The sequence below is a fragment of the Dipodomys merriami genome, unplaced genomic scaffold, assembly GCF_024711535.1.
Source record: "Dipodomys merriami isolate MVZ:Mamm:240054 unplaced genomic scaffold, mDipMer1.0.p SCAF_28, whole genome shotgun sequence".
Classification (NCBI taxonomy): Eukaryota; Metazoa; Chordata; class Mammalia; order Rodentia; family Heteromyidae; genus Dipodomys; species Dipodomys merriami.
In genome coordinates this window covers 16756381-16781818 of record NW_027204270.1, presented here as the reverse complement: position 1 = coordinate 16781818, position 25438 = coordinate 16756381, and the positions used below count along the sequence as shown (strand labels likewise).

General features: G+C 49.1%; 1 protein-coding gene across 1 annotated transcript; it reads right to left on the bottom strand.

Moving 5' to 3' along the window:
* Positions 1 to 13151: 13151 nt before the first annotated feature.
* Positions 13152 to 19766, bottom strand: Pla2g2d (phospholipase A2 group IID). The gene is made up of 4 exons (XM_070037770.1): positions 19693 to 19766; positions 16832 to 16976; positions 15660 to 15766; positions 13152 to 14605 (listed from the first exon to the last, which is right to left on the bottom strand). Exons 1-4 carry the CDS (start codon positions 19730 to 19732, stop codon positions 14460 to 14462), a joined length of 438 nt encoding a protein of 145 aa, XP_069893871.1. The 5' UTR covers positions 19733 to 19766; the 3' UTR covers positions 13152 to 14459.
* Between the last annotated feature and the right edge of the window lie 5672 nt (positions 19767 to 25438).

Here is a 25438-nt window from a genome sequence, read left to right as displayed (position 1 = left end):
TTAAATCTTGAAGCTACTAAAAAGCACACAGACATTTCTTCTTGCTGCAGGGAATTGTCTGAATCTCTTTCTGTCTGTCTTTGCCATTGGCATGAAACCTGGTTACCTGCATTGCTTTAGAGGCAGAGAAAGGGACAGTAAATGCAGGGCAGGTTTCTTGCATGAGCTCCAAGTCTTCTCTTGGGTTCATTTCCTTGAATTTTGGGGTCTCTTGAGCCAGGCTGGGGGTCAGATAGTAGGCAGGAATGCCAGTTTGGGCATCAGATCAGAGAAGGTAGTGTGCAAATACTTATTCTGGCTTCTCTCCTTGTGTGGCCTCAGGCCACCCTCTCTAACTTTCAATGTCTTTGAATAAGAAAGTGTGAGGTTCCTGGCAGCTTAAAACAAGACTCTTATTGCCTGCCTTGATGTGGATGTAGGGATGATGGCTTCTGGGGTTCCACAGAGCGGGAAGAGGGCTCTTGTGGCTGAAGTGTGAGGAGCTCAATGGTCGAACACTGGCTTAGCACCTATGAGGCTGTGGGCTCATCGGGTGCACTGTGGAGAGAGAGAATGAAAGAAAGAGAAAGAAAGGGAGAGGGGAAGGAAGGACAGAAGGAAAGAGAGAAAGAAAAATATAAAGAAAAAAGGATTAAGTGACAGGGCTTATTATTGTTTTTAATCAAGGGCACTTAAGAACTCAATTTTACCTCACAGTTTATAAAAGAAAAGACATTCTAGACAGGCACTGGTGGCTCATGCCTGTAAGAGGCAGAAAGGAGTTATTTGGGAGAGTCAAACTGCGGGGCCCCTCTAGAGTAGGGTGTAGCATGCACCAGCTGCAACTAAAGGCAGAGAGAGATTATATAGCATGGCGGAGGGTGAGAAGGAGATGTAACCTATGAGAAAGGGGACTGCTCACTGTCTGAAGGAGGCGTGACCAGAGCAGTGACCTCCAAGGATGAGGAAGTGACCTCAGAGCCCCAGGTGTACTTGGATTACAGGTGCTGGGCGGGGACTTCTAGGCCGGGCCACATGCAGTTTTGCACAGAGAGAAAACAAAGGGAACGGGGTCTAGGGGTCTAACTGTGGTTTTGCATAGTTTTGCATGAAGAGAAAACCAGAAAAAGGAGCCATTTTTTCCCCAGGTAGACCTAACACTTAGGAGGCTGAGATCTGAGGATCAACCATTTGAAGCCAACCTGTGCAGGAAAGTTTGTGAGACTTTTCAATTTACTAACAAAAGGCTAGAAGTCGGGCTGGGAAGGTGGCTCAGTGGTAGAGCACTTGCCTTGCATGCATGAGGCCCTGGGTTCGATTCCCCAGCACCACATAAGCAAAAAGAAAAAAGCCAGAAGTGGCACTGTGGCTCAAGTGGTAGAGTGCTAGCCTTGGGCTGAAGATCTGAGGGACAGTGCCCAGGCCCAGAGTTCAGGCCCCATGACTGGATCTCCCCCCCCCCAAAAAAAAAAAGAAAAGAAAAAAGGCTAGAAGTGGAGTTTGCCTCCAATGGTAGAGCTCAGGGACAGGCCCCAGGGAATGAGTTCAATCCTACAACGGGCACAGCAACAACAAAAATGTTTTAATTCCAAGACTCCAGCAAGAAGGGACAAGTTCTAAAACAAAGGAGAATCGTTTCCAAGAAGGATTTTTGCGTTCTTTACATCCCCAAATAACCATAATAACCCCCAAATAATAATTGTGGAATCATGGGCCTGGGAAGGTAGCTCAGTGGTAGAGTGCTTGCCTTGCATGCATGAGGCCCTGGGTTCGATTCCCCAGCACCACATAAGCAAAAAGAAAAAAAGCCGGAAGTGGCTCTGTGGCTCAAGTGGTAGAGTGCTAGCCTTGAGCTGAAGAGCTGAGGGACAGCGCCCAGGCCCAGAGTTCAGGCCCCACGACCAGACCCCCCCACCCCCAAAAGAAATAATAGTGGAATCTTTAATGAATAGTGTTGAACATTTTCTAAAAACAAAAAAATTAACCCCATGATATTGCCTTGAACGCATTGGTATTTCGACATATACTCGATGACTATATTTAAGACTGTAATGGAATGGGGATCATATGCCCAATTTGCTCACAAAAAATTTTTAAAATCAAAACCACTTTCAAGATGCAACCTTCCCGTGGCTTTGTAGGGGAAGCCGGAAGCTCCTCTCAGTTGCCAGTTTCTTCAGCTATGAAACACTGAATGATGTTTTCCCATTCTCCCACCAGGCTAAGAGGTGTTTGTCCGGTAAGGTGTGCAGATATGGCTGTGGGCAGGTCTTCTCCCTGGAGCATCCAGCTCAGAGCCCTAGTATCTAGACAGGACAGGAAAGAGATGAAGTACCTACCACAGGCTGGTATGCATTTGAGCTGGAAGGGACCGTGGAGAACCTTCATTGATCAACCCAAGAACTGGGACCCCCGAGAGCTGAGACTTTCCCAAAGTCACACAGTTCATCTGCAGCCAAAACAGGAATAGCCCTTCTGACTTAAACCTGGAGCTCACCACCCGGCTACAACTCAATGGGAGAAAATGGAACCCAAAGCAGTTGAGAGATGCGTTCACATTAGAGGTCCTCAAGAGACCCCTAAAGTCTAGTCAATGGCTTGCTCCATTTTTTTTCCCTCTGTACTTTGCCTCTTCGACTTCTAGAAGGCATCTGTGGCTGGGTTCTAGGCTTCGTACTCCATACCAGACACCCCAAGGCTGTTGCTTTGGACCCACCTTCACTGTGGTGAACAGCTCCGAGGAAACAAACTAAGTGGTCCCTCAAACTTGGGAAGAGATATTCCCACTTCTGATTCATCCATTCCTTGGTGGACAGCAGCCCCATCAAAGAGGCCATTACCACCCCCCCCCTTAAAATTGCATCCCTCCTCATTTCAAAGCTACTGAAATTTGTAAAGCAGCCTAACATGCACCCTAGCTAGATCTTTGTATAAACGTGGGCAAAGAACACAGATAAATCTGCACTCAATGGGTAGACTGCCTTTTCTGGCACCTGAACGTGGCCTTTGGACTCAACCTTCTGAGCACATGGGTGAAGAGGTTCATGGCTGCCAAACTAAAATGGATTCAAAGGGAAAGCCCACTGGTAGATACAAAGCAGAGAGCACAGAAAAAAGAGGATGTGATGAGGTAGCAGGTGACCCTCCCTTTTGCTGGACACTGCCCCTACCTGATCTGAAACTCTGGAGGCAGTAGAGCACTTGTGCACTGTGAAGGCAGAGCTGCTTTGCCTGAGGTCACACAGATAATGGGGAAGACAGGTGGGAAGGAAGCAGAGGCTGCCAGATCTCCAAGCTGTGTTCTTAAGCTGTAGAAGAGATGGCATCAGACTCGGAAGCTGGGGGACTGGGCCAGTTCTTGCAGCAGGCACTGGAGGAAAACATGTTTTTGTTTTGTTCAGTGTGGGTGTGAAGAGTTCCGATTGTGTAATCTTAGCCTAAGCCATGTGTCCTAGAATTCTTTTCCCTGCAGAGTTCTAGGTTGGCCGGGCCCAGAAAGGTGGAAGGGAAGTAACAGCCATCTGTATATGTTGTTTTCTTTTTTTTTTTTAACTTAAAAGATTGGATTTCAGAACTGCTATCATATTCTGGCCTGCTCTGTGTGTGTGTGTGTGTGTGTGTGTGTGTGTGCGTGCGTGTGTGTGTGTGTGTATCTGTATGTGTGTGTGTGTGTGTGTATCTGTATGTGTGTGTGTGTGTGTGAGAGAGAGAGAGAGAGAGAAAGAAAGAGAGAGAGAGAGAGAGAGAGAGAGAGAGAGAGAGAGAGAGAGAGAGAGAGAGAGAGAGAGAGAGAGAAAGAGAGAGAGAGGTTTTATATATTTTTTAATATAAGCTAGATACCAGTGGCTCATGTCTGTAATCTTAGCAATTTAGGGGGTTGAGGTCTGAGGATCATTGCTCAAAGCCAGCTTCAGCAGGAAAGTTTGTGAGACTCATCTCCAATAAACTACCAAAAAGCCACATGTGGGGCTGTGACTCAAATGGCATTAGCCTTGAGCACAAAGTCTCAGGGACAGCACTTAGGCCCTGAATACAAGCTGCAGGAACAACAACAAACACAACAACAAAATGGAATGTAAAAATGAAAAAGTCACCGTAGAAACATATGACCATCCTAACCCATTCAGGCAGACAACTTAGTGACCTGCATCCAGTATGGACAACTGGTTGACCACTCTCCTAGAAAGGAAGTTGTGTTTGGGACTTCCTAGGGAGACCCAGCTGCTTCCGAGGGTAAAGCCACAAGGCTGCTTGCCCACCTGTGTCTGCTGGGTCTCTGTCTTCAGTGTCTCTGATGTTGGAGCTGGATGTGGGTTTAGCTCTGTGAGTGAGACAGACAGCTACTTCTGTGAGGTGCTGTGGTAACCAAGCTGCGGCCAAATGTACTGAGACCCACTAGGATCTAGTCCATGCTTCCAGATGTCATTTGTTCTGTGGGTTCCTGTTTGTCCATGTTTGCTATCCTCTCTTTCATATCCAGCTGTTTTTTAGACTCTCTAGCCTGCTCATTTTGGGCTTTAGCACCAGACAGAAGAAATGGCTTCCCGCAGCATGCTAGGCCAGCTCTCTGGCTGATCAAGTCCCCACATCTATTTTTTATTTAATTGGGAAGATATGTAACAAGCTCATATGGTTGTTACTTCAACCCATTGACCAGATGTTTTGAAAGACGCCAGCAGAGTGGCAGAAGAACAGAAGGGCCTGCAGTAGGTTTCACACAAGCAATACTGTCACTTGAGCCAGGTGACCCAGCAGATCAATGGACCTTGAAAAACGTGCAGCTAAATACTCAAGGAGGCCTCGACAGGCCTCAAGGCAATCAATGCACAGGCAGACCCCTAGGGCCGCGAAGCAAAACTCACCATTGACCACAGAGAACCCTTCCCCATCTTTCTTGCTTCAAACCAGAGGAATCACAAGGGGTCTGTGATTTGACAAGTCTCACATCAGAACAGAAATAAATATCACCAAGAACTGGATGGATAGATGTTCCAGCCTGGTAAGGGGAAGTTAGCATGTTTTACACTATATAAGGGATAATACATTCTTCTGGGCAGAAAGACTTTTTTATGGTCTTTACTTGGAAATTAATGGGAAAAAATATATATGAGATGGGTGTGGAGTTAACAGGGGGTTGTGTGCTTGTCTCACGTTCCTTAGCTAAGTTGAAACTGTGTTCCCCAGAATCTCATCCCCAGGTGTTGGCTTGGGAGATCTAAAAGCCCACTGGAGCACTAGTCATGTGGTCCTTCAGTGGGAAAGCTGGAGCAGGGCGGGGGAGGGGGGGGACACTGTGCAGCTAAGTCATGTTGGCCTCACCTGAAGGCAGATAATTTACAATGTGGGATTTGGGCATCCCGAGGGACAGTCTGGACAAGGGTAGGCTCACCTTTTGGCCTCTCTGTCTGTCACTGGTGGCTCCCAGGTTGGGGCTCCTTTGGGAGGGAAGACTTCAGTTGAGGATGACATGCTAGGGAATGTCCCCCAGGAGGCTGGGGGGTCATTGCACATGGAGGCACGGTCTTCTAGCATAGGTTGTACCTGACAATGAAGTTCTAGCCATTGTACATGCCCAGGTGCTACTGCAAGCCACATGCCAGCCTCTGCACGCACTTGGAGATCTGCTTCTGATATTTGCTCCCGGGACCTCTGCCAGCCAAGGAAGGAAACTGGAGCTCCTACCTCTGACCAGGTGAAACAGATGTAATACACCCCAACTCTTACCCAGGTGGCTGGATTATCCCAGGAGTCCTGCTGGACTTAGAAAGCCCATCAACCAGAAAGCATACTCTCACACTTAATGGGTGAGTAAATTGAGGTTGAGTGTGTGCCCCATGCCATGCAACCTGAGAAATGCAGCATTGAGGTTTGAACCTAGATCTATGCAAATCCACAGGCTGAGCTCACTGGGCCTGGGCTTGAGACTTCCTGCCCTCAGCCTACCCATCTGATGTGGCATGGGGCTGGCAGAGGCAGTACCAGTGTATTGGACACCCTGTAGGTGTAATCCTGTGCATAGGGGAGTCTCAGCGGCTGGGATCCCCCAAAGTAGGCTTTCTTTGTTGTACCTAATTCTGACTTCTGTCTCTCAAAGTTCCTAATTTAGACTTGTGGCTGTGGATTCCCCCTGCCCCTGGCAGAGGTTCTGAACAGGACTTCTCTTTGGCCAGCACATCAGGAAGAGATCAGGACATTTAAATACGTCTGAACCCTGCGGCTGTAGATGTATGTGCCGGCTGGTCTGGGTGTAAGTTTTATTACATTCTGTGGGTTACCATCAAAGGTTTGAAAAACCTTCCCTCCCATGACCTCACAGGGTGCTTTTCTACCTGTGAAGTCTGAGTCCTTGTCTTGGCCTTCATGATGCAAAACCTGAAGGATTCCCTGGGGCTCGGTGTCCCTTCTCAAACCCCAAGTCAGAATTGGGCTAGAGAACTCAAGCTCTTATAGCAAGAGTCCCAGATGTTCAATCACCACCAAGTGGTGGATGTGGATGTACTGACATCCACATCCAAGGTGCTTGGGACCTCAGTGACACAGCCAAAGTCACAGGTTTTAGGCATGCAAAGCTGTGCTGAATGGGCTTTAGAATCAGCGTGGGACTACTATCTTCCCCAAGGGACCTCATTCCTGTGGCTTCAATTCTCTAAGCCTCAGTCCCCTCAGCTGTGCCATGGGCCAATAACACCTTCCTCCTTAGATATATGTAGACACTCAATGTTACCTGTGATAGGAGTAGAACACCAATCCCCAATGCTATTGACTCCAGCAGTCAGTTTCCAAAAATGAGCCCCAGAAGCAAGGTGGTTCAAGGTAGAGGCCGAGAAGCTGGCTCCTTTTCTCACGCTGGGAAGCACTAGCTACAGAGGATGTGGCCCTGGCTGAGTCTGTCATTGTGTGGGTCCCACTTGGGAGAGCGCCGGTCAGCTCCGAGTAGGGCATAGCAGTAGTTATGAGTGTGGCATCCACTGTGGAGAGACCCAAGCTGGGCCTGAAGCAAGTAAGCCTGAGTCTGGCCCTAACTGCTGTGGCTTTCCATACCCTAGCCTCTGCCTGTATGATACCCTGTGCTCAGAGCACGTGCTCTTACTCTACCAGCAAAACCCATCCAAAGGCCAAGGCCCAGCTTTAACACGGCCTCCAGTGCTCTTCACCCCAGCAGGGGTCCTCCATCTGCTTCTGAGTGCACAATCCTGTTCCATTATTAACACCCATGGGTGGTCCTTCGACACACTACTTATGCCCAGCCTTCGGCTAGGCACTGAGGACACAGAAATTCAGTGACAGCAACCTTTCAGTCTTGTTTGACCCTCAAGATGCTTAGACAAGGGACCACGCCACCCTGTGAGAAGAACTGGAGGCTGGGTGAAGAAGTTTTGAAGTGAACCCAGTGGCTGTCATCTGGTTAGGACGATGATGATCTGTCATGAACTCCAGGTTTTCCTGTCTCCCAAAGCAACCAATGACATAAAGGACACAATTTACATCTCCCATTATCTTGTGACTCTCACAGCCCCAACTTCCCATGGCACAACACAACCCCCCTGGGGACAGCGTGACACCTGAGGGCCTGGTGGGGAAAAGAAAGTTCTTCCTGAGGAGTCCAGTGAACTCTGAGGCAGCCCCAAGCACTAAGGGTAGAAGGGCCCTTCAGAATGTCCAGGCCCCCAGCACCCAATCAGAACTGCTGGTCTTCAACCCCACTCCCCATTGGTCAGAACTGGGGTCCTCAGGAAAAATGAATCCTGGGAGGTTGTATGGCTCCCATGATCTATTGTTTTACTTCCCGTCCGAAGGTGAGCCAAACAGATGCTCACATATCCTCACAAGTCCACCATGATGACCTCAAACACCAGAACAACCTGTGGTTCCCGTAGGAATTTTCCAGATATCTGAAGTTGGAATGGTGTCCCAGAGGTCAAGTTGTCAGGAGGCATCACCTACAGCTGACCCTGCAGGGATCTGGGGAGAAGGTAAGATGAATCTTAGAACAGTCACATCTCAAAGTCAGCTAGCTATCCATTCCAAAGTGGCGGGTTCTAGGAATCAGTGGGCAACTTACATGTCAGATGTGAGTACCCGTGATTCAGACACTCTGAAAATTGTTCTATCTCTACATCGAAAAATCTCTGAGTCATCACTTCAGAACTGCTGATCTTGTACATCCAGAAAGTTGCATAATGGATTTCCCAGAAGTCAAAGCGAACCAGCTGCCAGACGCCAAGGTTACTCAGGTTTCAATAAACTGGGTTGTAAACCTCAAACCTGTGATTACCTTCGCTGAGCATCTGTTTGCTTCATCTCTAGATGAAGTCCCTCAACATCTCCCCCTCCCTCCGCCATGGCCCCTATAAGGAATTCTCCAGGCCTTTGAACATGTTACATTTTTCAGTGTTTTCAACCCATGAGCCAATTTGAGCATCCCAACATCCCATTTTACTGAGTTGAGAAACTGAGAGACAGAAAAAAAAATGTCTTGCTTAAGGTGGGACCCAAGTCCATGGTGGGGCAAGGTTTGAAACAGATTCTCAGACCCTGAAGTTTGGCTGTGTGTGGGGCGGTGCGGGGGGGGGGGGCAATCCCAGCAATCTCAGCTGGTTTCTTGTTGCAGTAATACAGTTCCTCAAAGGCCTGGGACTCCTCTCGGTGCCCCAGTGCCTTGCCTTCTGCTTGTCACCACCCAGGATGGGGTCATCTGAACATACCACATAATTGTTCTAATGTCAGTCACTGCAAACATTCCATCCAGGGCACAGAAAGGCTAAGGGGCTGTCCCAGAACCATTCTGTGTGTCCATAGCTGCATGACAAAATAACGTGGCTGCCCTTACTCAAAATGAAGCCCAGGAAAAGCTTCAGAGTCAGCCAGCTTGATTGCCACCTAGGAGGGAAGAATAGGAATTCCATCTCAGTGGCCTCCATGAGCTGCCCCTGATCTCCAAAGCCAACATGAAAGGCCTGGGTGAGGCAGCCACCTCCTCGCACCTGCTGGACATTCCAGAGCTCTCACCAGCTTGCCCTGGGGGAAGAAGGAGCACATATCAACAAAACCCGGTGTTTCCGATGAGGAGATTGACAAACCAGTGGTAGCTGTGGCGTTCCTGCATGTTTTCCAGATGTTCCGTCTCCTGATCCTCCCCACAGCTGGCGAGACAGTACCTTAACGCCCTCTTCACTTACGATTCCATAGCTGGGAGTTAGCAGACCCCAGAAAAGACAGCCCTGTGTGGAAGATCCCGAGCCCACCCTCGGGATTATGATGGTGTTTGTGTGGTTTTTCTGCCCTACTTTATCAGCCATACCTTTCCTTGTATTCTTAAGATACCCAGATGGTGGGGATGTTGCTTTATCTGTTTTGCTTTCTAGTCGAGTGTTTTTCATCCGCGTTATTTAGGGGTCCATGGAGAATGACAAGACAGTGCAGGAGAAGAAAATTATTTCCTCTGCCCTCTTAGTTTGATTCATGGAGAGCCTGCAAGTTAAACCAAAAAAAGAGAGACACTGAGACAGAGTAACAAGAGGAAGGTATGCAATTTTTCCAAAGATGACCAAACATTTGGTCATCTGGGGCTGGGGAAAGGGTGAAGAATGACCACAGGCTGTTGGCAGGGTCAGGACTATACACACCCATCTCGGGTAAAGCCTGGAGCGGAAGGGCAGGGGGCTGCCTCCACTTCCTCTTGCCCCAGCCCAGGCCCAGCCCCAGAAGGAGCTTTGGAGGGGACTGCCCATGTGGACATTCCACTTTGGTGTCCTCTTAGAAGTCAGGGGCAGTGTTTCTGACAGAGGTGGATGATTAATTTCTGATTGGTGGAGAAAGGAAACTAGGAGGTGATAAAACACCCCATTTTCCCTTGTCCTAACTTTACCAGTGGTAGCACCCTCCTGGAGGGAGATGAGGATAAAAACCTCTCATGACTAGGCAAATCAGCCCATTACAAATAGGGGATTGGTGAGCCCCAGTGCACACAGCTGGGCCATGATCCCACTGGAGAAACAGTCTATGTCCCCTTCCTTCCCTGATCTCCTCTTGCCTCCAGGATGTGATTAAGAACCACAGAAAGTATAAATCAGAGAATTAAAACAGAGCAAGGGGCTGGTCCAGGTAGCAGAGCACCTGCCTAGCAAGCACAAAGCCCCTGAGATCAAATACCAGGACTGTCCAAAACAAAACAAAAAGGGGACAGGAAAAGGGGAGTAGGCCAAGGCAGGAAGGAGGCAGCTTCAGGTGGCATGGTAGGGACAGGGGGACCTCTGGCTGGGGAAGGCACCTGTCTTGCCAAGGTCAGTGAAGCCCTAACACTAGGTGTGGCCAGAAACCTAAGTCTAGAAGAGAACTCGGGATCCCTCATGAAGATTCTGAAGCCAGGTGGCTGAGGGCAGCAGTCCAGCCATACACATGACCACCCCTGCCGGGGAGCTGCATGAGGAGCAGGAGGAAGCTGGAAAAACAGGAAGGAACATGGAAGAACCTTTGCCCATCAATGGACCCTGGGCTGGATCTTTCCTGGAGGAAGGAGCCTGGAGCCAGGAGACTTGACAATAGCATCAGATGGGGGGCTGGAAAGGGGCTTAGTGTGGTACAAAGAGGCACCGTTGGATGCCACTATTGTCCGTCACTGGGATTATTAATGTCTGTGTCCCCTGCTCTCCTGCTTTGCAGTATCCTAACCCACTGTCTTGTCCCTGGGTGTGGCTGATCTCTAGGGACACCAGGGCTGACTCAGGAGCCACCCTGACAAAAGACAGTGGGAGTGCAGGTGGGACATTGCCCTGCAGCTAGAGAGACCAGGGTTTGAGTTCCAGCCCTGTCACTTATCAGCAAGTGAGTCATTCCTCAAGTTTCAGTTTCTGGCCCTGTGAGATGCAGATTGCATGCCAAGTCTAGAGGGAACGGGGGAGGGCCTGGGTGAGTGGGTCCTGGGGTGTTGGTGTCAGGGGTTATATGTCTGCCTGCCCCTCCCTCCTGGGCATCACCAGGCACAGCCAGATCTAGAGAGACCAGGATGCCGAGTGGCTGCACCCTGCTTTCTGCCCCCATCGATCCAGATGTCTGTGACAGATGTGGGTGGAGCGATGTCTTCTGAGCCTCCTGCTGCTTCTTGTCCAGTTACAATAGTTGGATATTGGGGCAGAACAAGAACTCAAGGGTGGGAGGGTCTCCCCTTATCTTAGGACCCATAACCCTGGCTGCCTGAATCCACCTGCCCCTCCATCCTCCTGGCCCTACGTCCCAGTGCAGGGCAGGGCAGGGCCCATCTCTCCTTGTCTATAAGCGCTTCTTGGTTCTCAGCCTGGCCTTGTGGCCCTGTCAACAGCCCCAGCACCCTGATTCTGTCAGCTTCCCACCCCTCGGGAATATTGATTATCCCCCTCTTAGGGCTCGATAAATCCCAAGGACTCTAACACCAAATAGCTCCCACTGTCTTGGGCCACCACTGGTCTAGGGTGGCCAGTCCTGAGAGGACCTCGGCTGGGCAGTGGTGGACTGGATACAGGAGGAGACTGCATCTTCTTTGCTGGATGCTGCCATGGCTAGGCTTGAGGCCTAGAAGCCTGGCTGCCATTCTGGAGCCACAAATGGCTGGCCTATGAAGCAAGAGCCACCACAGCCAAACCAGGAGTGGTCCTGCGCCACAATCTCTTGTCATGTGAGATCATAAAACCTGGGAGCTGAAGTCTAGTGAGCCATAGTTGTTAACTAGAAGCTGATTTTTTTTTGGGGGGGGAGTGAAGCGAGTGGGCCCTGCTGCTAGGGATCAAACCCAGAGCCTCACACATACTAGGTACATAGTCTACTATTGAGCTGAAAGGTTCTGGACCATCTTAAGGGAACATGATACTGGAACCTTCCAGGAGGATCCAGGAGTAGAATCCTTCTGACTGCTTATTGCTAGCTTTGAGGCTATAGAAGGTTCAGGGCCTCTCTCTGCACCTCAGTCCCCTGGATTATAGATGCTCACGTTGGCCAACACTGAGATTAAGAGTCACTATACAGAACCAGGGGCCAGTGGCTCATACCTGTTATCCCAACTACTCAGGAGACTGAGATCCGAGGATCACAATTCAAATCCAGCCCTGGCAGGAAAGTTTGTGAGACTCATATCTCTAGTGAAACATCAAAAAGCCAGAAGTGGAGCTGTGGCTCAAGTGGTAGAGTGCTAACCTCGAACACACAAAGCTCAGGGACAGTACTCAGGCCCTGGTGCCAGGACTGGCACCAAACAACAACAACAACAACAACAACACACACACACACACACACACACACACACACACACGTCACTGCACAGAGTCATGGGGTTTCAATGGTCAAATAGGAGCTAGAGCCCCTGACTGTTCTGATAGATTCTGGGTAGGGGATCAGACCCAGGGAACCAGGCCAACAGTGACTTCTTGGGAATGACTTCTGATTGGGTCTCTGCCTAGCAACAAGAATCACACAGTTAACTCTTTCTGTGCTGGACAACACTGTGCTCAGAGTGCCTTATGCATTAACCTTATTGAGCATGTACCCATAGCTGTTGATTCTTCTTACATTGCTCTGCTCAATCTAATGGGTTTCCAGGAAAACTGCTCCCTCACGTCGGACATGGATGTGTCAGAGGCTGTGGAGCACAGAGCAGCCAAATATGCCTTAGTTGCACAGCTGGAAAACACAGTCAATCTGCATGAATGGTAGATTGTGGGTCCTTGTATATAAAAGTTACTGTGACCAGGCACACACTATCTCAGACCCTGAGAGACAATGTCTTTTGCTAACTACTGTTCTGTTTCAGAACAAAATTCCAGCCAAGCCAGCCTCATCACAGACATCTGGGATCACCCACCTCTGGTACTGAGAAGAAAAACAGGTTTGAGCCATAAAGGGCACCCAGTGAGCCTGTCAATCACCTTGAATAGCCCTCCCACTCCTCACCTACAACTTTCCCTTTCCTTTCCTCTTAAGAGACTGCCTATCCTTTGTTCAGTTGGGAAGCTGATCTGAGCCATTCTTCTGGGCTTCTCCTTGGTTCTCTGGAAAAAGACTTTTCTTGATTGCACCATCTACCTTTAAAAATTTTTTTTATTGAGCCTATGATTCAGTGAGAGAGAAACAAAACCTAGTTTGGGTCAGAGGCTGGTATCATAATCAGTCTAAAGTGTTTTCTAGAAGCAGAGGCTGAGATGGGGTTTCTTGCACAATTGCTTTATTGAGGGAGGATGTCTGGATGAACCAGTGAGGGAACCAGGAAAACAGGCCAGGCCAGGGATGTGCTGGAGCCCAGAGGTGGTTCCAGAGTGTCTGAGCATCCTACCACCCTGATCCCAGCAGGAATTGGGCCACTGCACCACCCAGAAGTCCAGCACACAGGCCAAGCCTTGGGTGTAGTGTTGTGCCACGGGTCACAGGTGGCCTCCAGAGGGTGGGAGTGGCTGTAGGAGTGGAGGAGGGGCAAGGCAGCCCTCAGGAGATCTGAGCAATCCGTAAGAGAAGGAGTCAGATCGTAACTTTGCTGGGAGAAGGGACTCCTGAGTACGGAGGGGACCTGGGTGGGCCACCAACATCTGCTCAAATCCTTATCTGTCTCGTTATCTATCTATGCACTGTGGGCTCGTCTGATCCACAGCGTTAATTGAGCGTCAAGTATGTGGGAAACAGAAGAAACAGAGATGAATCAGACCTGGTCTCCAGCCTCTAGCTGGAGTTGCAGCCTGGTTGAAGGAGGTGGGAAAAGTTACATTTCTCATTCATCACAGGAAAACACAGTAAATCGCATCCCTGGGAACTGCTAGGGAACCTGCAGGGAGGAGCCCTTGGAGCAGAGGGAGGAGGGGGGAGAGGAGAAGGAGGGCAAGCCAGGACAGATGGTCTCCTAGCAAGTTACCCTTCCATGCAGAGGAACTAGAAGGGGCCATTCCTCAGGAGGCTCCATGAGCCACCCAGGCCCTGGCACCTTCCACTTTCCCTTGATCCTTCATTCAGTTTACTGAACCTCAGTTGGGCTGCTGATACCTGCAAGGGGCTCTGTGCTAGGGAAGCTATTGGTTGGGGCGGAGGGGTGGACTCTGGGAATTTACGACACACGTGGAGTGGACTGAGACCTCAGAAGGGCCCTATCTAGCAACCAATTGGCCACAGCTTAGTGAGTGCACTGGTGGACATGGGCAGGCTAGGAGGCCAACAGGGTAACTGGCAAAAACCAGCCTCACACTAGAGAACCCGCCAGCTCTCCCCCTGCCCGGCTGCTTTGGCTCAAACACTACCCCCCAGCAGAGTCCCCAGCCTTGACTTTCACAAAGGACCTGGATGCCCCCCACACCCCTCAGAGGAGACAGCAGGAAAATGGGGAAAGCAAGCATGAGGCATAGCCAAGCCAAAACTGAGGGTTGCAGGCTGGTCCAGATGGTTAGATACTGCTCGCCGCAGGTCAGCAATCCTGCAGGACTTCCTGAAGCTCCAAATGCACGGGCTTGTGGGCTGCACAGGGCGAGCCTCCATTAGCACGTTGGTTTCTCACCCTGGCAGAGGGGCCTCCAGTAGTAACGAAGGTGCTTGTGGTAGGTGTCCAGGTTGCGCTTCAGGCACAAGGCCACCTCCTTGTCACAGGCACACAGCTGCTGCTCACACCAGCTCCCCTTGTCAGCTGTGGGGAAAGGCGGGCCAACGCTCAGTGTCTGTCACTTCCCAAAACGGGGGCCTCTGAAGGCCGCACGGTCCACACTCCGCGTTGGAGTTTTGCATCCAGACACTTTGACCCCTGATACCTGGCTTGGCTGCCAAGCATAGCTTTGACTAGTACACTGACTCAGTAAATTACCAACAGGCCCTTCCAGGCGGGACAGGAGAGTGAGGCAAGGGTTAAAAGAACCACAAACTCGATGCTGAGAAGGTGCCAAGGGTACAGGACATTAAACCTGTCAGGAGCCAAGATCTCAGCTGCAGAGGTTCTTCCCAGACAGAATTGAGGAGGGGAAGAGAGTGGAACAGAATGTGCAAAGCTGCCAGGCAGGAGGGGGGGGGCACTTGCCTCAGTTTCTTTCTCTGTGGAGTAGGGATGGAGGCAGGAGCATCCTGTGGTGGGAGGGGCTGGGGTGAGAATTGAAAGCACTTTGTATACAAGGAGTGCTCAATTCATGCCAGATATTACTACTGAGTCCCCACTGACAGCAGTTGCTATGACAAACCCTTTGGATTTCCCAGCCTTGGGATCTTGGGCCAAAGTGGGACTGGACTCAGGGTCTGGATGCTCAGGCCCCAGAGCAGGCCTTGTCATTTGGAGCCAAGTGTCCGGGTGACACATTTTCGTACTTTAATCTGGGTTTCTTATCCAGCCAGGGAGGCTCAGGGTTTCACTGCCTTCTCACTGAGCCTTTAAGAGGATCCCTATGGTGAATGGAAAAAAACCATCACGGACAGGACAGCCTGCATGATTCGCTGCTACAACTCTCCGGGGCAGGCACCCCACCAGACTCCATCTGCTGCTCTCCCTCTAGCTCTTGGAATAACTTTGGGGTAGATTACAGAGGAGGATCCTGAGGGTTGGAGCGGTTAAGCAGGGTGGGGACTCTCCCTTGAGCATTCCCACTCTCCTGTCCTTCTCCCACAGTTCAGACATCATCTTTCCGCCTATGACGGTCACAGGGGCCAGAACTCTCTCCCCAGGGCTCCAGTTCCAGCCCTGAGTCCCGAACACTCACAACACTGGACTTCCCCCTGGGAAAAAGTGAACTTGTAACTGCCCGTCAGGATCCTGCACTTGTGGGTCTTCAGATGGGCGTAGCAACAATCGTGTTTCTGGCAGCACCTGTGGGGAGAGGGCATGGAGTGGGGGCAGGCAAGGCGCACGGCTACACAGATCTCATAGTCAAGTTGAGTCTCCATCTGCCCTACCCACATGCCCACTGGGAAGAGTGGGAGCCTGCAGGCCCCTGGGCTTCCTGGGGATTATAATGTTGATATTGATTCCCTGCACTGGCTGCCCTCTCCATGCATACATGCATGCTCGCTCTCTCTCTCTCTCTCTCTCTCTCTCTCTCTCTCTCTCTCTCTCTCTCTCTCTCTCTCTCTCTCTCTCTCTCTCTCTCCCTCCCTCCCTCCTTCTCTCTCTCTGTCTCTCTATGTCTCTATGTCTGTGTCTGTGTGTCTCTCCCTCTCCCTCTCCCTCTTCTCTCCCTTTCTCTCTCTCTCTATGTCTCTGTCTCTGCATCTCTCTCTCTCCCTCTCCCCCCCCCCCCTGCTGGTCCTGAGGCTTGAGCCTTTTCTGCTCAAGGCCAGTGCTCTACCACTTTGAGCCACAGCTCATCTTCTGGTTTTCTGGCGGTTCATTGGAGATAAAAATCTCATGAGCTGTCCTGCCTGGGCTGGTTTCAAATGGAGATCCTCAGATCTCAGCCTCCTGAGTAGCTAGGATGACAGGTGTGAGCACTAGTCTCCAGCCCATGCATTCTCTCCAAATCCCTGTGCCATCCCATGGCAGAAGTGGTAGTGTTCTCTCCACTTTGCAGATGAGGAAATACTCAGGTCAAGCCACCAGGCCAAGGTTACAATCCTCCTCAGCCCCAGGGGTGTGAGAGTCTAATGGAATGTGGTTAAAAGAGGAGAGGGGGCATTGGAAAATCATGTGTAATGGGAGGGGGGGTATGACAGTTGGATTGGAGGCTGGAGGGTAAGGGAATAAGACCTTCAGAGACACTGGGGAACTTTCTAGAAGACCAGCTCCAGAAGCTCCAGAAGGGTTGGGAATGTTCAGGTACTCAGTAGAATTCCTACCATATAGTCCATGCTCAGAGAAAAGAATTCACTAAATGAATGAATGAGTGGAAGGGAAAAGGGCGAGTCCCAGGCAGGGCGGGCGGGGGGGGCGGGTTACCAGTCCGTGGCATCTTTGGGCTGGCCTTTGCCACCCAGTCCACAGTGACAGGCGTACGGCCAGTAGTGGAGGAGAGGTGACTTCCCAGTCACTTGTTTGACCATCTTTCTCAGGTTCAGGAGCCCACCTTGGGTTGGAGTCATACCTGCCAAGCATGCCAGCAAGAAAGAGAGGGAAAGAATGTTACGAGGTTGCCCGGGGGCCCTGAGTGGGCACCTGTGCTGTGTTGACTGGTGTGTCCACCTCGGATGAAGATCGTCATCACATCACAACTACTTCTGCTGAGTGGCGATGCAGCTCTGGGGGACGTCAACCCCAGAAATGAAATAAAACATAACAGTGTGACAGTTGTTGCTTACTTTTTTGTATATCACTTTGCTGACTGTCCCATTGTTTCAATGAAACTTTGTCACCTGGAGTAGTTTTAGATATACAGAAAAGAGGCAAAATTAGTCTTCCAAGGGCCCCTGTATACCCTTTAGCCAGTTTATTAATTATGGTCGATTGTTAAAATCACCACTGGTACAATGGCAATTGTGTGTTTGTATGTGTGTATGTGTGTGTACTAGGGCTTGAACTCAGGGCCTGGGTGCTGTCTCCTACCTTTTTCTCTACCACTTGCTCTACACTTGAGCCACAGCTCCACTTCTGGCTTTTTGCTGGTTAATTGGAGCTAAGAGTCTCACAGACTTTCTTGCTTGGGCTAGCTTTGTCAAGCCTCAGATCTCAGTTCCTTGAGTAGCTAGATTATAGGTGTGAGCCCTGGCACTTGGCTGATTTAAGAGATACCATTTAAGGGGTTGGAAAGGTGGCTCAGTGGTAGAGCGCTTGCCTTGCATGCATGAGGCCCTGGGTCCGATTCCTCAGCACCACATAAACAAAAAGAAAAAAAAGCCAGAAGTGGCGCTGTGGCTCAAGTGGTAGAGCGCTAGTCTTGAGCTGAGAGACAGCGCCCAGGCCCAGAGTTCAGGCCCCACGACTGGAACCCCCCCTCCACCCCCCACCAAAAAAAGAGATACCATTTAAAAAAGCCTGTCTTCCAAAGAGTAAAAAGACTCAAGGTTATAGAGGGGAAATGGAGGCAAGATGGAATCCACTGCAGTTGGGTTTTATGTTCTGACCGGGTCCTTGATTTTCCACTCATTGTGCGAGACAGAATCCTGACTCACCCGTCTCCCTCCCCTCCCTCTCTCTCTAGAGAAATCAAAGTACTGTGAGCTTGTATGGCTCTCCTGGGAGGCGGTGAGATTTAGAAATCAATGATTTTCATTTCAATCCTAATAACTGCTGGCCAGAATTGATCATAAGGGGAATCTGTTTTATTGGGAGAGAGAAATACATTATGTTGAATTAGGAGAAATAAGAAAAAGCTATGAAGTCAATGAATTCAAAGGGTGGGGGTGGGGGAGTTGGAGAGAGACAAGCAGGAAGCAGAAATGGAAACGTGTGCTGTCCCTACCCCCCAAGAGATACTTCTAGAACACAGGGATCACACTCCAGATGGAGCCAAGAGTCTCAGGAGCAGGAGCTGGTCAAATCCCTTTGGTGACCTGACTAGGTCCCCTTTCCCAGGTAAATGATGTCACATGAAACTCAGACACAGGGAGCAAACAGAAAATGAGGGGTGAGCCCCACATTGAAGAAGATTATGAGAAGAGTTGGTTGGGATCACTTCACATAGTAAACAAAGGGAGGCAAAACTTATAAGCAGGTGGCCTGAGGCTGCAGCTAGAAAAGACTGGTCTGCGGTGTTCCCGTGTGTCACCACCCCTGCTTGTCGCTGGTGGCTCTAGCCGAACAGGTCATAAAACAGAAACTTTGCTAAGCTTTAGCTATGCAGTGATGATCATAGGCTTCTGGAATTATTTGGGATTCCCAGCTGGAATCCTGGGATTCTTGACTTCCATGATTAGGAACTCTAAGGCAAACTAGCTAGAGACCTGAATTCAGAATCTTGCCATTCTGGATGGACCTTATGCCCTCTTTGGCTTCAACATCTAGCTCTTTCAATCTTAGCTCAGAAAGATTCACTAAACCCTCACCTGCCTGGCACAGCTCACCCCTTTTGCCAGACAAGGAATGCATTTAACTTGATTCTCAACACTTTGGGAGTGGTTTCCCTTTTCATCAATATAGTGAGCAGAATCCAGCCTGAGAAGTTGGGCTCAAGGTATGTGTGGGGGCAAACAGGGGCTTTGGGGGAATTAGCTTCACTTGTCAGCAATTCCTGTATCCATGGTTTCCCCCAGCCACACTGCTCTGAGCAGGAAGGAGCGACCCCAAGAGACACACGGCTCCAGCTTTGTGCATGGACTGTGTCTAGCTCACCTTGCTCAACATTCAGTATCTATTTTTCTCATTCGAGTGACCGAAGGGGATGTTATCATGCCATTTAGCAGATGAGGATATGAGGAGGTTGGGCGGTTTGGCCAAGGTCCTGCTACCAGGAGATGGTGGGGTCCATATTTAGCAGAAGGCAGACTCAACTGAATTATATTATCTCTCTACATTGAGAGGTATTTCTCTATCTGTTGACTGACTGCGAATTTTCTAATGGTTTTCACTAACCTTGGAGAAATGCTCCTCTCAAGAATTTGGGAGTCCCAAGACAACATAAATCCACTTTGGGAAAATGCAAGAGCAAGCTGGGTATGGTAGCACACACTTGTAATCCCAGCACTCAGGTGGCAGAGTCTGAGGTCAGCCTGGGCTGCCCAGCAAGTTTGAGCCAGCTTGAGCTCCCTCCCTTCCTTCTTCCCTCCCTCCCTCCCTCCCTCCCTCCCTCCCTCCCTCCCTCCCTCCCTCCCTCCCTCCCTCCCTCCCTCCCTCCTTCTTCCTACCACACTTCCAGTCTCACTCACCAGCCATCACCAGCAGCGCACACAGCAGGGCGAGTTGCATGGTCTCACACCGGGCAGTAGAGGCAGCAGCTGGAAGTCCCCTTCCACGCTGGCTGCCACTTATATGAAAGGCAGGCCCCTCCCCAACCGCCCCTCCCCCATCCTCTCTCTGCTCCAGTTTCTGTGAAGGCATCTCTGCTTCCTCTTTTCTGGGACTTGGAAATCGTACTTTTTGGTTTTTAATATATTTTTCATGAAAGAAGCATAAATCCAATATAGAAGATTTGGGAAACATTTAAAAAAAAACACAGGAAACAGAATCACCTGCAAAGACATTAAACATCGTTAATATTTTGGTCCTATTTCTATCTACTGTCTTTCTACCCATTCAACTATCAAACTTACATCCGTCTTCTTTTTTTATATTGTGAAAATACTGTACAGAGGAGTTACAATTGCATGGGCAAGATAATGAGTACATTTCTTATCAAGCATTGTAGCCTCCTCCTTTGTTTCCCCTTCCCATCCCTTCCCATCCTCCCCCCCCGCCCCCCCACTCCCCCCATCCATCTTCTTATCTATATCTATCTCTCTGTCTGTCTATCATCTATCATTTTCTATCATCTATTTATCTGTCTGTCTGTTGATTTATCTCCATACTTTTTCCTAACAAAACGTTAGTACTTTGCAGAGTACTTTTGTCAGTTGGACACAGCTCCACGTGGTTATTCTTTTACATCTTGCAAGTCCACCTCGAGTTCAGTATTTCACAAAGCCCTTCCTGATAGTCACAGGTGGTTCCCCATGTTCTATTATTCGAATGAACCACGAGACGACTGCCTCTTAGTCTATGTCTTGCACAGTTGCTTACCATGGGCATCAAGCAGGCAATAGATGGATGGATGTGTACAGACAACTTGGCCTTCATGACATCTGACCTGGTTCATTTATGAGAATCCTAATGAGACAAGTGTTGTAGGCCCAACCTCTGGGAGGAGGGTGTGGTGGGTGGAGCTGCTGGTGTCAGGACCTAGGTGGACATCTCCTAGACTCAATCCCCAAGGCTGTGTACATGACTCGATTGCCCTGGGTAAGAGCCTGGCCTCCCACGTCTTTGTAGCTCACACCAGAGCTAGATGCTCTACTCTGCCTCTTCTACCTCCTTCTGTGTAAGACAGGGTGTGGGTGGTGCCTACTGCACAGGATTGATGTGAGGCCTGGAGGTGGTGACCAGTGCTATGGGTTTGAATGTGTTTTCCGTAGGTGCGTGGGTCAGGAACCAACAATAAGAGGTGAGTGGTCTTTGAGAGGTGTGCCCTAGTGGGATCATTACTCTATCTCTATCTCTGGCTTCCTATCTTTCCAGGTGATCTTGCACTTGCACACGTACTCCTACCATGATGCCATCCATTGTGATGTGCCCAACCAAGATGGCTACACGTAATTAATGGTCCAACCAACATGGGCTGTCTAATCGTTCATTTACAGCCTCCAAAAACTAAGCTACACAACCTCTTTTCATTATAAAGTACTCAGCCTTTGGTATTTCCTATAGTAACAGAAAATGGGCTGATACGATCTGTGAATGGGATTTGGTCCACTGATAGAGCTCAACAGATGTTAGCTGAGATTTCTCCCATATCACATCTCCTCCTTCACCCTCACACCTGACTATAAATGGAGTAAGCAGCTAACTTTTCCGTCTGCATCACCAAATAGGCTGCTAATCTACTGCAGGTTTTATCTCTATGCATTTTGTTCTCTTGATAAATTTGATCTGGGTCTTTTCCCCTCTCCCCCTTCCTTACTCTTCCCCCACTGCGCACCCCCCGCCCCCCCCCCTTGCATATGTTCTATTTCTCAGTGTACTCAATCTTTCCTTTATCTTCTTAAATGCATAGCTACTAATCCTATCATCTGGGTTGAGTCATTTCTGGGTCTTTTTCTATTGCTTGATTTTTTTTTAAGTGAACACAACAACTTTATTTGAAAGTAAAAGGAAAGTCATGAAGGCAGGGAGACTCTCCTTTGACACAAAGACTCCGGAGAAGAGTCCAGTGGGTAGTTTTATAGGAAGGAGCCCCTGTCATGTCTCCTCCCCTGGTTAATATCTTGGGCCTGCAACACCCTGGCTCTTTTCATTGATTGAGTGGGCCCCTGGGGCATTATGGGAAGGAAAAGTGTTTGAACAGAAGCCTTCGGCATTATGGGAACAAGAAGTGTCACTATGGCCAAGTGTTATCAGCCATGTGTTATATCCACCACTTTTTATTCTTGTCTGTCTCACCATTCCCTTTTCTTTCCTTTACCTCCCCTGCTTCACCTGTAGGATGGAAATTCTGTTAGGGGTCAGGGGTGGTGGCTGCACTAGGCTACTTCCTGATGAGAGAGGTGGAGGGTGTGGCAGTCTGGGGTCCTCCGGGAAGGCTCTTTTAAGAGGACAGGATATGGTTTGTTCCAGTGGACCATGGTAAAACTCCAGAGGAAAGCTTATACGAGGCTCCTTATAATGGCCATTTGTAGCTTGATGAACTCCAATCTAGAAGAAACTTCACAAGGAGGTTGAGAATGCATGAGCTAAGTTTGAGCAGAACTGTTATACGCCTCATGGGTTCTTTAGAATGCATTTCCAGAAGTGAAATTGCCAAATCAGATGACAGGAAAGTTTTCCATTCTCTAAATTCTGTGTGGATTTAGGCCTGCCCTTGCTCCCACCCCAGCTGTAGGATCTGAGCGCCTGTGAAGCTGGTGTCTTTGAGACTTGTCAGCTGGTCCATGCTTTGCTTCCCTGGTCACCGCTAGAAAACCTCTTGCAGGACTGTTGGGCTGTAATTGAGCACAGTCCCCAGGCAGTGGGTGGAAGGAGGCAGGAAGACATGCAGATACCAGAGAGCAAATTCTATGCATAATGGTTACCGGTGTCTGAGCCTCCCAGGTGCCAGGGTTTGGGTGGTTCTGTCATTCAACTTTCTCAGCCACACCAGGAAGGAGAGACTGTTATTCCTATTTTACTGATGGGGGAAACAAGGTTGGAAACTTGAACAGGGCCACACAGCAGGGTGTAGCTGAGTTGGAGTGAACACACAGGTTTACCAGGGCCCTAGGCGGAGCAGTGGGGGTTCTTGACACATGCGCAATGTGTATGGGTGCTGTTCTGGTCCAAAGTCAGAGATGGGTGGCTCTGCTGGACCTCATCATACCTGATTGTGCTTCCAGACCCACTCAGCATAGATCGAGGGGAAATGAAAAAAGTTGGCCATGTCCTGACACCTGCTGCTCAATCCACTACAGAAAAGAAAGGGTTCCCTTCTCCTAAGAGATCCCCCCCATGTTTGAGAGTGTGTTCTCCTAGCCAGACAAGGCCAGAGTCCTCCCTCCCACCCTGCTCCCTGCAAAGCCCCATTCTTCAGGACAAAATCCTTGCAGAGCACATCTGATGTACTGCTCTGAAGCACACCAGGATGTCTGCAAAGCCAGGGAGCTGGACTTCCTTAGGGTGGGGCCCATGGGAAAAGCAGAACCATAGGAAGCATCCGACAACCGGAGCCACTCCTATGTCTGCCACCGCAGAATGGATGGACAAGTGTTAGCATTGCCTCTCACAGATACAATAACAGGTTAACGAGCCACGGAACACAATGGCCTGGGTGAGCCTCCCAAACATGAGGCTGAATGCATCTCACAAACACAAGGACATGTGTGAGAAAGAGAGAAGGGTCAGGACTGTGGTGCTGTGGAATGGTCCAGCTACTTTGCGCTTCCCTGAGTCAGGATAGTGGGGACACACGGAGATACCTGGGGCACCAGAGGTTGTCAGGAGTGCCGATGTCACTCCATTGGAGACATGAATGTGTTCACATAGTGGAAAATTTATCTGGCTCTTCTGCCGTTCATTGCCTGTTTACGTTTCAATGATTTGAATAATTAACTATGATAATGGTGATGGAATGGGTTTCAACTTCAGTAAGAAGGCTCAGAGAACCTTCTAGATAATCAGACATCCTAGATGATGACCAATAGAGATTAAGTAATAGAAATAATGCCACGGCCTAGATGTCAGATGCACTCTTCAAACTCTGTCTGAACACTACAGTTACCTTGATGGCTTTTTTTTTTAATCTCTTAGATCTTCTAGTTTTTTTTTTTCCAATCTGGAAAAAAGAGGCCTGTGGGGTTCTGCAATCTTGTTGTCATGGTAACAGGAATGGGCACACAGTAGGGGTTAGGAAATGTGTGATAGCTGCTGATCCCTCTCTCCAGAAGAAAAGTGCTTCAGGAGATAGAGAAGAATCAAGAAGCACTTTCAAGATGACTCAAACTTCTCATGGTCAACAGCTAAAGGGTGAGTTTTGCTAAAAGGTTCTTGCTTGTTTTCAGACCCAGCCCAGCATTTTGAAAAATTCAAAATCATTATAAATAATGTGGGAGGGGAGGTTAAAATATGCTTGAAGATAGGTGGAGATTATATGCAAATACCACCATATGGTATATAAATAATGTAGATGTAGAACAGATTTTAGTACTTTAGGATTTGTGAGGATCCCCAGAGACACCAAGTAATGACTGTATTTAATATGTACGATGTCATGGGTGGCATGTGTTCCCATCTGTGAGATGCTCACTACAGTCCAACACCTCCAGACCCTCCCTTTCTCTCCACTTGGATCCCAGGTAAGCACTGATTTGCTTTCTGTCGCTATAGATCCATTCACATTTTCTAGAATGTCATCAGGCCCTACTTACATGCTTTACCTAGTTTCACTCCTTGTAATTATTTGGAGACATATCTTTTTTTTTTTTTTTTTTTTGCCAGTTGTGGGGCCTGAACTCTGGGCCTGGGCGCTGTCCCTCAGCTCTTCAGCTCAAGGCTAGCGCTCTACCACTTGAGCTACAACACCACTTCTGGCTTTTTCTGCTTATGTGCTGCTGAGGAATTGAACCCAGGGCCTCATGCATGCAAGGCAAGCACTCCACCACTGAGCCATCTTCCCAGTCCTTGGAGACATATCTTTGATGCTGCCTGAATCTCTATGGCGGAGTAATATACCATTGTGTTGATAGGCGCAATTTTTTAAACCATTTGCCAGAAAATGAATATTTATAGTTTCTAATTTTAGACTTTTACAATCTTCCTCCTCTTCTTCCTTTCCTCCTCCTCCTCCTTCTCTTAGATTTTGCATCAAGCCTTGTGACCCATTTTTCAAAAAAAACACACATTTATTTCTTTAAATTATGTAAACGACATGTACCATGAAATCTATAATCAGAAAACTTTGCATGCAGTTCAGCAGTAACATTCCCACTGTTGAGCAACTGTGCCTGCCATCCGCCCACAGAAGGACTTTCATCTTGCAAAACTGAAACTCTGTCCCGATTAAGAGCAACTTCCTATTCCTATTCCCTCCCCAGCCCCAGGAACCACCATTCCAGTTTTCATTTCTATGAACTTGACTGCTCTCTGTACCTCACAAAGAGAGTCGTGCAGTTTGTCTCCTGGTGACCAACATTGCACTCATTTCACTATAAATCCAAATATCTTTAAAGTTCATCCACCTTCCTTAAAGACTAGGTGCATGGTTCAGGTGGTAGAGAGCCTGTCCAACAAGCACAAAGCCCTGAGTTCAATACCTGGTATTGCCAAGAAAAAAATTTCCTTCTTACTGGGTGCCAGTGGCTCACGCCTGTAATCTTAATGACATCCTGACTCGAGGGGTTGACGTATGAGATCTCAGTTTGAAGCCAATTTGGACAGACAAAGCTAAGCAGT